Below are 12,121 nucleotides of genomic sequence, written 5' to 3'. Positions count from 1 at the left end.
ACATAAAATGCCCCATCATAAATAAATAAATAAAGCATAAAACACATCGTAAACTAATGGAAACTAGCATGATTCGCTCTTCACTCATGTCCCATCATGAATATGCTTCAATACCTGAAAATCTTATCTCTACTTGTCTCCACTACTCTCCATTGAAAATGGGTCATCATAGGGCCAAGATAAAGACATGGCCAAAACACACAAACACACACAATCAGCAAAGCTGAGTACAAAAGCGTAATTAAACACACTATCATGCTTTCACCTATCAACACACACTTACCTCAATGCACCTGTGAACAAGCACACACAACATTCAACAAGACTTTTAACTAGACACCAAATAATTTATTTAGCGTTGATTACGTATCGAACGAGTTTTCAACTCTACCTCCCCCAAATAAATTGAGGTTAACTGACACGGGAGCTAACCGTGCCAGCGACAAAACCACACATAGGTGGCGGAATTCCGGCGCATAATAATAATAATAAAAAGGAATGTACAGCGTCATGTACTCCATTAGAAGTTATGGTTAAATATAAAACCCCATAACTCCCCCCATATGTTCATACTCAAGGTATATACGTTCCAAGAGTTTTGGTGCGTAATCTCTTTCACTTTACGTTATTTACATATTATTAGACTTGGTGATGAATCTCAAAGCATAATGATTCAATCAACAACAATTATTCAATCAACAAACATACCAATTTAATTCTTGAATATTTAGTGACCACATAATATTTAATGTTGAACCCTTTTTAATTCTACCTTAGTGTCAAAGACACCTTAAACGCATAAAGCACCAAAAATCCTATCCCTCGGTGTTAAAAACACCTTAAGTGCACAAAGGCACCAACATACAATTTATTCCTCGTGTACATAGACACTTATATAGCTCCTTCCTCATGCTTAAAACATTAATAAAAATTATATGAACCATAATAAAAATCCTTTCCGATATTCCAAGCCAAATTAAACATGTAGTTTAATTAAACATGCACTATAACATGCCCTAAATAAAAGTGTATTCCATATAATCATAACAAAAATATAATTTTCCAATCCATAAACCATCACAAATACTTCATGCTTCACAATTCAATCACCAACACCAATAATTCACAATTCCATTCATAGACCTTAGCATGATACTACTTGTAATTGATTTAAATCAAGCCTAGCATAATACTACATCACCAAAATATACTAAGTACGCGAACGTACCTCAAATAAGCTCTTAAAATAACCGAGTACTCTACAACAATTCTCGAACCAAGTCTCCTACATAAAGGGACAATAATACTATATTAATTACCCTTGTATACACAATTTCCAGCAACTTAAACTCGCTTTAAATAACTTATAATAATCTGAAAATTATTTTAAAAACCCCTAATTAAACTCTTTTTTAATGGGTAATCACACCCTTTTATTAAAATCACAATTATACTACTTTAAATAAAATTCCAGCATTTTAAACTAATAAAAAAAACCCTTTTTTTTTTGAAAAAAGTCCTAAAAGGACCTAAATTTCATTAATGTAAGTCATACGACATCTACAATTGACAATGAAAGATAATGAAAACTAATTTAACAAAATCAAACAAGAATTAATCGGGGAAGGGCTAAGAATCCAAATACATAAATATAACAATTCGGCATATTCTCGATTCGTTGTCTCATACAACTTTTTGAGTGGATCCGTCATCGCTTCGCAATTTTGTGAGAAAGTAAATTCTTGTATTGATTCCGTAACTCGAATTCGAGCCACAACCAATAGTAGCCCCACACAACCGGAGACCAAATTAAGCACAAATAAAACCTTGTCTTTCGAAGGAGTACGAAAAACCTTGTCTTTCGAAGGAGATCGAAAAAACCTTATCTTTCGAAGGAGATAAACCCTTTCTTTCGAGGGAGACATTATTGTAACCTAAAACAAATTAAAAAGCTTAAAAGAAACTAAAGATTGGGGCTTTCCATCGGTGAAATCCGATGGAAGCCCCTTAAAATTAACAATGGAGACTAGGTTTAGGAGAGAGAAGAGATAAAAGGAGGCTAGGGTTTTTTTTACTGGTTTTTAGAACCTAATAAAAAAACCCTGTTAAAACTTCATCAAAATACATATTTATAATTAAGTTATTCATAGAAGCACTAAATTATCTTTTACCCTTTAATCTCAAGGATAAAATTTAAAGCATAAAAAAAACTTCGTTAAAAATCAAAAACTGCCCGAAAATCATATTTAGAGACTGAATTTGGCCACGAGAGGGTGGTGCTCACTACCAAAGGTAATGAGTCTTTCTTAGAACGTTGTTTCCACACGAAAAACACTGTTTATTTTTTATCAAAATCGGATGAGTTCAGAACCTGATCAGGATTAAAACGGGATTAATATTAACGAACGAAAATCTAATAATTAAAACACAAATTTACGTGTTCAAAACAATCTGAAATTAAGTTAAACTAATCAGTACTTATAATCACCAAATTTTTAAAACATCATTACTATAAAAGTCCTAAATCAATTGTTCATAAAAACCCTAAAATCATTATTTTCAATGATTAAAACCCTAGGTTATAAATTTACAAAATCTGAAAATTATAAAGTTTAATCATCAAAAATACAATTTGATACCAATTAAATTAATTTCAAAAAATAAAATCAAAACCCATAAATCAATAATTATAATTACACAAATTAATAAAACAAAGGAGAAAGAAAATAAGACTAACCTTTTGTGTGGGAAATTTTGGGGATTCATGGGGTAGTTATAGAGTGGAGAGTGTAGGGTTAAATTTGGGCATATAAAAATGTGGGCTTAAGTTATGGGTTTTGGAATGGATTATTCCAATAAGAGTATGTAGGAATAATTTACATTGCCCAATAATTAATAAACGTTTGGCCCAAAATATATTTTACTTTATAAAACCTTATATTTAAAATATTTTAACCCTTTAAAATATTTAATAAAAACACTTGAGCCCTAACAATACATTTTATTAATACTTAAATAATTTATAAAAATACATAAAAATACGGGATATTACATTAATTCTCCCAGCCCCCACGATTGTTTATGCTTTTAAGAAGGTGCAAGATACATACACTGTAAATTCATTATTGTTCGATTCGGAGATATATAGTTGGCAATAAACAAGAACTCCAAGTCCTTTAATACCTGCTGAACTACTTTCTTTTAGAATAAGAAAGATAGAACCAAATTTGTGTTTCTTACATGTAATAGAAAAATGCATGAGACCAATTCAAAAAGAGGACAGCCTTGACTTAGATAATTTTTTTTTTAGGGCGAAGCAGAGTGCTTTAGGTGTGGTGAAACATATTATTGGACATCATCAGGACTTACAATGGCATTATACAGACTTACAGAGTTAGGTATGTTTAAGCTTGATGTTAATGCTACACTCAATAAGGATATTGGTGTTGGCCTTAGCATGGTTGTAAGAGATGATATGGGAATGGAGGTGTGAGCTACCAGTACTCAGGTAAGGAATGCATGGACCACTTTATAAGGCTCAAATGCATAACTTCCCCACGATGGCTAGCTGTACCGCTCGATGGCTTTCCTAGTTTATTCAAATTTGTTTTAAAAATCATAGCATTGTACTTCCGTCTTCTCCTGTCAATAATTGTCTTCAACTACCGGTACTAATATCCGATAGGTGACAGTAATTACTGAATGAAGGAACCAGTACATGGCCAAAGTTACTGATTCCTTTGGCTAGCAGTCAACTTGGGCTGCCGGATGGAGAAGACGGTAGGTCGGTAGCAGTACCCTCTTGATTTTCTTGTTTCAGTTTTCAAGTATCGAAAAGAACAAGATTAATAATTATGTAGATGATTATTAATCATATCACAAAACTACTGTGAACCATGATTAAGACGGGTGGAAATGAAGTAACAAAGAGAGAGAACCGAGAAAAGCCTATTATACGAAAAAGATTTTATCGTACTCAGATGATTAGGCTAGCTCAAAATTTGCTGAAGCACGAGAAGAAGCCCAGCCCTAGATAAAATACATTACTACATCAACAAGACCAAAAATCTCCCAAATCAAAAACAAGGCCGAAGACCACGAGAGCAATTCCAACTCCAATCTACCATAATTTCAAAATTCATTCAGAAAAACATTGCAACAGTCACAACTATTCTACCAATGCTCTACAAATGCATGAGAAAAGTTTTTAAGGTAAACCTTAGTCCCAAGCCCAATTGTGTTCTTTGGTTCGATTGGTGCATCGTAGACAATTGCCCCCACCTCAGTTTCTACTATGTCATTTTTCAAAAATGACACCATAACATGATGATGTGTCATGTTATGATTGGTCAATTTTTTATTTATTTTTAAAAGCATAAATATACTATACATGTATTTATTATTGTAAATACATGTATTTTTTTTAAAAAAAAATATGTAATTATAGCTTTTTAAAATTTATTTTTTTCTTATTAAAATCATTTTCCAAAATTAAATTATAATTAAAATCTAGAAATTAAAAAAATCATCATTGTTCATCATCAATCTTAATTCATGATAGTAATTAACCCACTACCATAATCTTGTATTATCTATTCGCAACGAAGATAAAAATTTTGACCAAAATTCCGTCCAAATTCCCGTCCAAATTCGTTTACAAATTTTGTTTTAGGGTTGGATTGATTAATTTGATTAGTGTAAAAATCATATTATTTGATAGTTTTGAGAATGAAAAAAGCATTAGGAACGTTTATTATGATGATGTAAAATGTCTATCTCTCATTTTTTTAAACGATGAATGGATAACGAGGGTTTGCTCTTCGATTTAGAGTTCGAGTTTTTTTTTCCGCACTGTTTGATCTAGAATCTTATTTTCCGATTTTTGTAATCTGTTTGTGTTTAGGTAATCACCTATATATAGTGAGGTCATTACCTTAAAAATTTAGTTTTACTTTTGTAGTTGGAATCTACTTGTATGCTAATCGTATAACAAAAAAACAATTTATGGAATTTTTATCATATAATTTTAGCAAAAAAAAATTTTGGGATTATTATCTTATTATATTTTGAAAAAAATATATTTGGAATTTTTATCATATCATTTTAGCAAAAAATATTTATGGGATAATTATCTTATTATATTTTGGAAAAAATATTTTTGAAATCTTGGCATATAAATTAGTGGCTATAATATTGGGATATTCCTAATTAGCTTTTATTCACCTTGTTTTTTTTTGTTATTAGCTATATATTAGATAATGATAACTTTCTTAAATTACGTGTTGTATAATCGTGTACATCTACATCCATAATTTTAGGACCCATCCTTTTTATCATTGTTAAGAAACACATTTTTGTCATATATATATATATATATATATATATATATATATATATATATATATATATATATATATATATATATTATATATATATATATATATATATATATATATATATATATATATATTTCTGTACAAAGTTATACAAATATAGCTTTGTTATATGATTTGCCCATTTATTTAGCAATTTTATAGAGAAATATTCTCTCTCAAATCGTTAATGACATTTAAGATAATATTTTTAAAAATATATATCAAAAAACCTTCACATATTAGAGTTTACCAAAAAAAAAATTTAAATTAGCTTTTGTTGTTTCACCTTTTTTTTTTTTTTGTTATTAGCTTTTATTCACGTTGTTTTTTTGTTATTAGCTATATATTGTTCTTTATCAAATCTTATGTAATGACCAAAGATAGTTTAAGTCATTACCTAACCCACAAACAACTTCGAAAAAACTTAATTACATTTATAAGATCAAATAGGGGTTGCGGTAGGTAAAAAAATTCGACTCACTCCATCTTCTACAAACTTGACACTCCTTGTTCTTTGACAAAATTGCACAATTTAAGTCCACATAAATCATATTTTTGAACCATTTAAAGCGGAATTTGTCCTTTGAAAATACTTATGAATGAGATTGTTATTGAGATTTTTTTTACGAACGAAACACTAAAATAAAAAAACTGCAAAAAAACAAAATACAAACACACAATTTGTTTTCGAATTTTATCGATTTTAGTTGGGATTTGCGAATTTATCAACAACTAACATTGAGTTTGGGAATAGGGGGCTAATCTATGACATGATTCATGAACAATGATGAACGATGACGATCGAACAATGATGAGCCATGATCCTTCAAAATAATAAGCAAAGTGTTATAAATATTTAGCAAGAAGGTACTTTATTTGCAGTTGTTTTTGGTGGAAGTTTTACCTTTTCTTCAAAGACCACCAAATCTTTAGGCCATTCTACAAAGTAACCTTTAGCTTCACCCAACTTAGAAATACCATCATCTGTTGTGACCGGAAGATCAAGCAGGGCATACTCACTATAAATGTAGTCTACACTAACCCTATAGTGGTCCGACTTCATCTTATTGTTGTGTGTCACTCCATTGGGGCACGGTTGTACCTTTTCTTCCGCCACAAAAACTAAGTTTCCATAAAATTCATCATTCAAAGCAAGATGACATTTAGTTGCAACCTACATTGACATAAGAATTTGGATATTATACACTTGAAACATCACTAACATAAAGTATTATGTAATGATTATATACCTCTAGTTCAAAATGCCGAGGATAAAGCGGGCATGACGTTTCATTTACTTGATTAGACAAGGCATTAGAGTATGCCACATGAAGATCATTTTTACTTGGCATCATAACGCTAGTGAAATTTGGTATCAATGCAGCTAAATAAGCTTGTACCTCTTCAGCCACTCTTTCACTAAACCTTGCTTCAAAATCATGGGCTAACTTAGCTTTCATTACCTCTAATTCATCGTATGGACAACCTTCAAATCTTTTTCCTTTCCGATTTGAAGGGCCAAATGCTTTAGCAAATCCAACACCAATCCCACACCCACCAAGTCCTTTCACAAATCCACTATGATCCTTTTTGCCAAAAGCCATGGCGAGGGCATCAATGCCTCTGTCAACCCTATCAACAACAACTGATCCTTCCTCTTTTTCTTTAGCCTGTTTTTCCAAATTCTCCTTCTGCCATTATGAAAATATATAGGGTGAATAAACTATTTTAAAGGTACATAAGCATTATTCATGGTAGAGTAATATAACAGGTGTATTTTTCTGCAATAATGGTATCTTTGAAGCATGATCAGAATCTAGCAGATAAATCTATGGTTGTCAAGGCCAAAGTCTAACCAATCTCCCAGAACTAAAATATACAAGTACATAGTATCTTCCTCTTGTTTAAAACAGAAAAGTGAAATAAAAAGAAGTGCAAGAAGATTAACACAATATATATATAAAAGAAAGGATTCTATGTTACTCTTGACTCCACAATTCACTATGGATATGGGACTTGTTATAATTCCACTTAGGTGACCAGAATTCAACTATAAGGTAACGTTTTCACTCACCAAGAATACACAGTGAAACAAACATAAAATTTCTAGCAGAAGATAACAACATGCATTTCATTACATATCTAGGCCAACAAACTTGAAAGTTAAAGCACCATATGCAACATGCAAGCAAGTAATATTCAAACACTACTACTTACAACTAAAGCAGCAACTCGAGCAGTTTCAGACTCCTTAGGGTCAACAGCCCAAGTTCCATCTGGCATTCTCTTTTCACGTGCTAAAAGCCACTGAAGTGAACGAGCATCAAAAACTGAAGTGATTGAGGCACTACTCTCATTTTCAGTTCCCGACAATTCGGAGATGGGGAGTCTTTTGTCATTTTCCCATTTTTTTCGAGCCCTCCCATAACTATTTTGACCTAAGTGGTGTGGATTTGTTTTTCTGTGCACTTTCTTTTCCTTTCTCACTTTTCACCTATTTGGAAAAACAAATGTAGCATAAATTACAAAAATGTCAATATTAATTTATTAATTGTTTCTATACACACAAGTCTCGTTTTACCTTGAATTCTGCTGCGTTAGTATAAACCTCAAATTCCTTCCATTGTTCCTCCGTGAAGTAACCTTCATACACCTCCCATGGCTTCATATGTGCTTTAGGAGAGTTAGGGGGGTATGGATTCGTCAAATAGATGAAACGAGCCCTCAACTTTGACTTATAGCATCTGAAACGAGCACCCAATGCTCTATGAAATTTTTTTTCTCTCACTCCATTTGGGTCCTCAATGTGGAACTTACGCTGTGAATTTCCCAAAGCAAGCAAATAATTAATATTTTGTACAACAATTACAATGATGTACTTTTTTTTATTAAAAATATCATACAAATATGTTTTGTACCTTTGTCTCTTCCCAATAGTTGTCCTTCTCTACCTTACCCATCTTCAGATATTCTTTTACATTAATGTCAATTCTCTTAGCACAGAGGCCAATTTGTTTCCCATAAGCGCTCTCCCATTTACCAGTTGGTAAGTCTAGAGCATTAAATTCAAGGAACATAGGCTGTGTGTTTTGTAAACACTTAGAAGGACCTCTGCCTTTTTTGATGTTGTTTCCCTTGTTGAAGCATTAGCATTGGCAGAATCTTGCTCTTGCATTTGGTCATCCATATAAGCTAAATCCGCTAAAAGGATAGTACCTGCAAGAAATAGTTCAAATACGTAAATATCAATTAGGCAGAAGCAGCCACTTAACAGCGGCAAATTAACATAAGCATATTAACAGCAGTAGTGAAACAGGCAGTAGCAGTAGCAGATTAACAGGTTAACAGAATATTAATAGGAGGAGATTAATTAACAGAAGGAGATTAGCAACAGAAGAAGATTATCAATAGCGGAAAATTAGCAGATTATATTTAAAAAATGAATGGAAAAATTAATTAGACAGACCTAACAAAAACCATCAGATTCATTCTCTACATCGTAGACAACATATCAACAACCATCCCTTCTTCTCGATCAAAGACTTCATCTTCCACAATATCTTCTCCATCTCTCAAAGGTTGAACACCGATATATAAAGGTGGTGTCTCATCAAATAGGTCATACTCATCTTCGTCTACAACTTCCTCAACACCAACAATACGTCTTTTGCCTTGAACAACTACGTGCCATTGAGGATCAATGTTGTCTACGATGTAGAAAATTTGCTTAGCTTGTGATGCTAAAACAAAGGGCTCTTCTCCATCATTGAAACGACTAGAATCCACCAAAGTCATGCCAAAAATGTCATCTATTCTCTAACCACGTTGTTTGTCAGCCCACTTGCACCGAAATAGAGGAACCATGAAATCGACATAGTGGAGAGGTGATAATAGAATATATTGGCAGAGATTTAATGGGGACTTGTGATGATAAAGATGCTTCTGTCCAATCAGGAAGAAGAACTAGATGCAAAACTGGCAGTGGCCAGCAAAAAGGAACCAACTAGAGTTATAGATACTTCTACTATACCGGAAGAAGCTCAAGCAATGCTATTGGGTTATATATATACTCATGTTAGCACAAACAAACATACACACATGTAACCTCTACTCACACGTCACCAGAAGCAAGCACGCAGACGAGAAATAACAGCCATTTAAGCACACACAATGATAGAAACATACACCCTGTTGGAAAAGCTAGTACAAATTGACATGTACATGTACATATAGTGCTTAATAGATAGCAATTTTCCCATCATATCATATTGCACAAAAATTATTTTTAAATCATGTGCATGTACATATAGTGTTTAAATCATCATAATTCATATAGTATATAAATTATTTTTAAAATTTACATACAGGCATAAAAATTATAATGAGTTAATTACGTAAATCATGTCTGATATAAGTAGTCACACGTTAACCTATACCAAATAAACCACAAATTCATATGCATTCAACTGACAACCTTTAAAAAAGAAAAACAAAAAGTTGCAACCCCATTATGATCTGACCTCTTAAAACTGCTTAAGATAACAATATGATTATTGATTATTTTCATGGAAGTTATCAATGAAATCAAAGAGTTGCGTACATCCATTATGGCCATAATCATACTACTATATATTTATTAATATACAAAACCAGGGAAAAACCCATAATTATGTTTTATGTAGTATGATAGATGATTTGAAATTGCTTCAAACTAATACTTGTACGCAGTATAAACCCTAACAAAAAACCATGCATTTGCCAATCAACTAACAAAATTTTCAAATCATCCTGCTTGGTAAAGATCATACTACCAACATTAATGAAACAAAAATCCAGGAAAAAATAATCAGTACCTATAATATTCGATCATGCATAAAGATTTAAATTCATAATAATCATCATAAAGACTTAAATTTAGAAGAAACATAATGACTAAAATTTAAAACAACAATCGTTAACAAAGTTGCATAGATTATGAATATCAATGCTCTCAACAAATCAAGATTACACTATGACATACCTCATATTATGCAATTAATCACAAAAATACAATACTTTGTATAAGATTATAAATTTATCAAAAATTTGTTTTTCGGAACAGAAAATCTATCCAGACCCAGTCCCCTTTACTTATAGATAGTTGAAACTCTAGATATTCACTATCCAAGTTATGCATTTGCAAGTAAAATAAGAGGGTGTATTGGACTGTGTGTTACTGTTGATTGTTTAAGCAATAGAGTACTTGAAGTTAGTATAATGAGTTAGGATTCACAAGCCGAAATATTCACCATATTAAGCTACAGCAAATTAAATAAAAATTAGAAGCCAAGCAAATTGATATTAACTCCAAACAAAATAAATTTAGTTTCAATTACAATAATTAAAACCTAGAGAAAGCCAGAAGCAGCAAATTCACGAATAAATTAAACAAAAAATGTTTTTTTTAATCCTTTGATGACCCGGTTTTTTAATTGCAGCAAATTGACAGCAAATTCCCCAAAATTTCACTAATTTCATGAAAACCTAACTAATTTTATGCAAAATTTCATGAAAACCCCTATTTAGAACCTTAATTAGAAATACCTCTAAAAATTATGAAATTACCTGAACAAATTGAAGAATCCCCAAATCTGTCGGAAATTCCAATGTTGTCACAAATTGGGGATCTTTGTGAGGAAACTGCATAACTAGGTTCTTGGTAGAAACGGAAATGGAGGACAATTGGGGTTCTTTGTGAGGGAAAAGCAGATATGGGTTCTTTGTGAGCAAACTAGGTTCTACTAATTAGGGTTTCGTTCTAGCTAGCTTCTTCAATGGAGTGCAGAACGAAAATTGAGGATAGCGAAAATATGTTAGGAGATAAAAGGATGAAGAGGGCTGAGCAAAGTAACAAACTTTGGGCTGAGCGAAAATGGAATATAGCGAAAATGGTGAATGGAGAAAGAAGAATGTTTAGCAGAAAATGGAGAAGAAGACAAAGGCGCGGGTTTTGATTTTTTTAGGAGAAAGAAGGCGGGTTAATTAAATTAAATTATTGGAAGGAATTTTTTAGCAGCTGGCATTACAATGTTAGCTACAATACAATTGGTCAAAATTTTTTGATGACCTATTATTTGTAGCGTGCATTTCATAGGCCAGATGCGATTGATTATTCTTTTATTTACTTAAATATCATTAGCAGCCTTCATTTAAGCGCCAGTTGCGAATGTTGTTGTATTTGCACCTAGCGAAATAGAGGCCAGTTGCTAATGTAAATTATAATTTTTAAACTTCAAATATTAGCAACGTACATTATTAGGCCAGTTGCTAATGACATAGTATTTGTAACTGACATTAGTTTAGCCGGTTGCAATTTAGGTATTAGTAGCTTACGTATATAACGCCAGTTGCTAATAGGGTGCAGCTAATAGCAATTTTTCCACTAGTGAATAATGATAGAACAATGATGAACGATGATGATTGAACAAGGATGATGAACGATTAATGATGATGATTGAACATGATGAACGATGAACGATAATGAACAATTCTTATCACGATGAATTCTAATTATAATTATAAATTTGAAAATTAATTTATATTATAAAACTACATTTTCATAATTTATAATTATGTATTTTTTTTAAAAATGCATGTATTAAAAATAATACAAAAAATAATTCAATGTGGACATTAAAAATAATTCAAAATGAAAATAAAAATACAAGATATAGGCCAATTATATTTTGCCACATTATTAAATTGTG

General features: G+C 31.7%; 1 protein-coding gene across 2 annotated transcripts; it reads right to left on the bottom strand.

Annotated features, from left to right (window-relative positions):
- Positions 1-6,060: 6,060 nt before the first annotated feature.
- Positions 6,061-11,520, bottom strand: LOC110725886. Of its 2 annotated transcripts, none has more exons than XM_021905354.1 (7): positions 8,842-11,520; positions 8,294-8,591; positions 7,957-8,193; positions 7,593-7,869; positions 6,626-7,066; positions 6,280-6,549; positions 6,061-6,199 (listed from the first exon to the last, which is right to left on the bottom strand). In XM_021905354.1, the coding sequence occupies exons 4-7, from the start codon at positions 7,656-7,658 to the stop codon at positions 6,134-6,136; spliced, it is 843 nt and encodes a 280-aa protein (XP_021761046.1). In that variant the 5' UTR covers positions 7,659-7,869; positions 7,957-8,193; positions 8,294-8,591; positions 8,842-11,520; the 3' UTR covers positions 6,061-6,133. The 2 variants fall into 2 exon arrangements, with proteins under 2 accessions (XP_021761046.1, XP_021761045.1); XM_021905353.1 differs by having other exon boundaries at positions 10,980-11,520.
- Between the last annotated feature and the right edge of the window lie 601 nt (positions 11,521-12,121).

Source organism: Chenopodium quinoa, unplaced genomic scaffold (assembly GCF_001683475.1).
Source record: "Chenopodium quinoa cultivar QQ74 unplaced genomic scaffold, ASM168347v1, whole genome shotgun sequence".
In the NCBI taxonomy this organism is placed as follows: domain Eukaryota; kingdom Viridiplantae; phylum Streptophyta; class Magnoliopsida; order Caryophyllales; family Amaranthaceae; genus Chenopodium; species Chenopodium quinoa.
The sequence above is the reverse complement of the archived record's forward strand: the minus strand, read 5'-3'. Positions and strand labels throughout refer to the sequence as shown.

Coding starts and splice junctions, on each gene's coding strand:
- LOC110725886 (XM_021905354.1), bottom strand. CDS start 7,658: ATGCCAGATGGAACTTGGGCTGTTGACCCTAAGGAGTCTGAAACTGCT. Junction 7,067..7,592: donor CTCGAGTTGCTGCTTTAGTT/GTAAGTAGTAGT, acceptor TCATAATGGCAG/AAGGAGAATTTGGAAAAACA. Junction 6,200..6,279: donor TGGTGGTCTTTGAAGAAAAG/GTAAAACTTCCA, acceptor ATTATTTTGAAG/GATCATGGCTCATCATTGTT.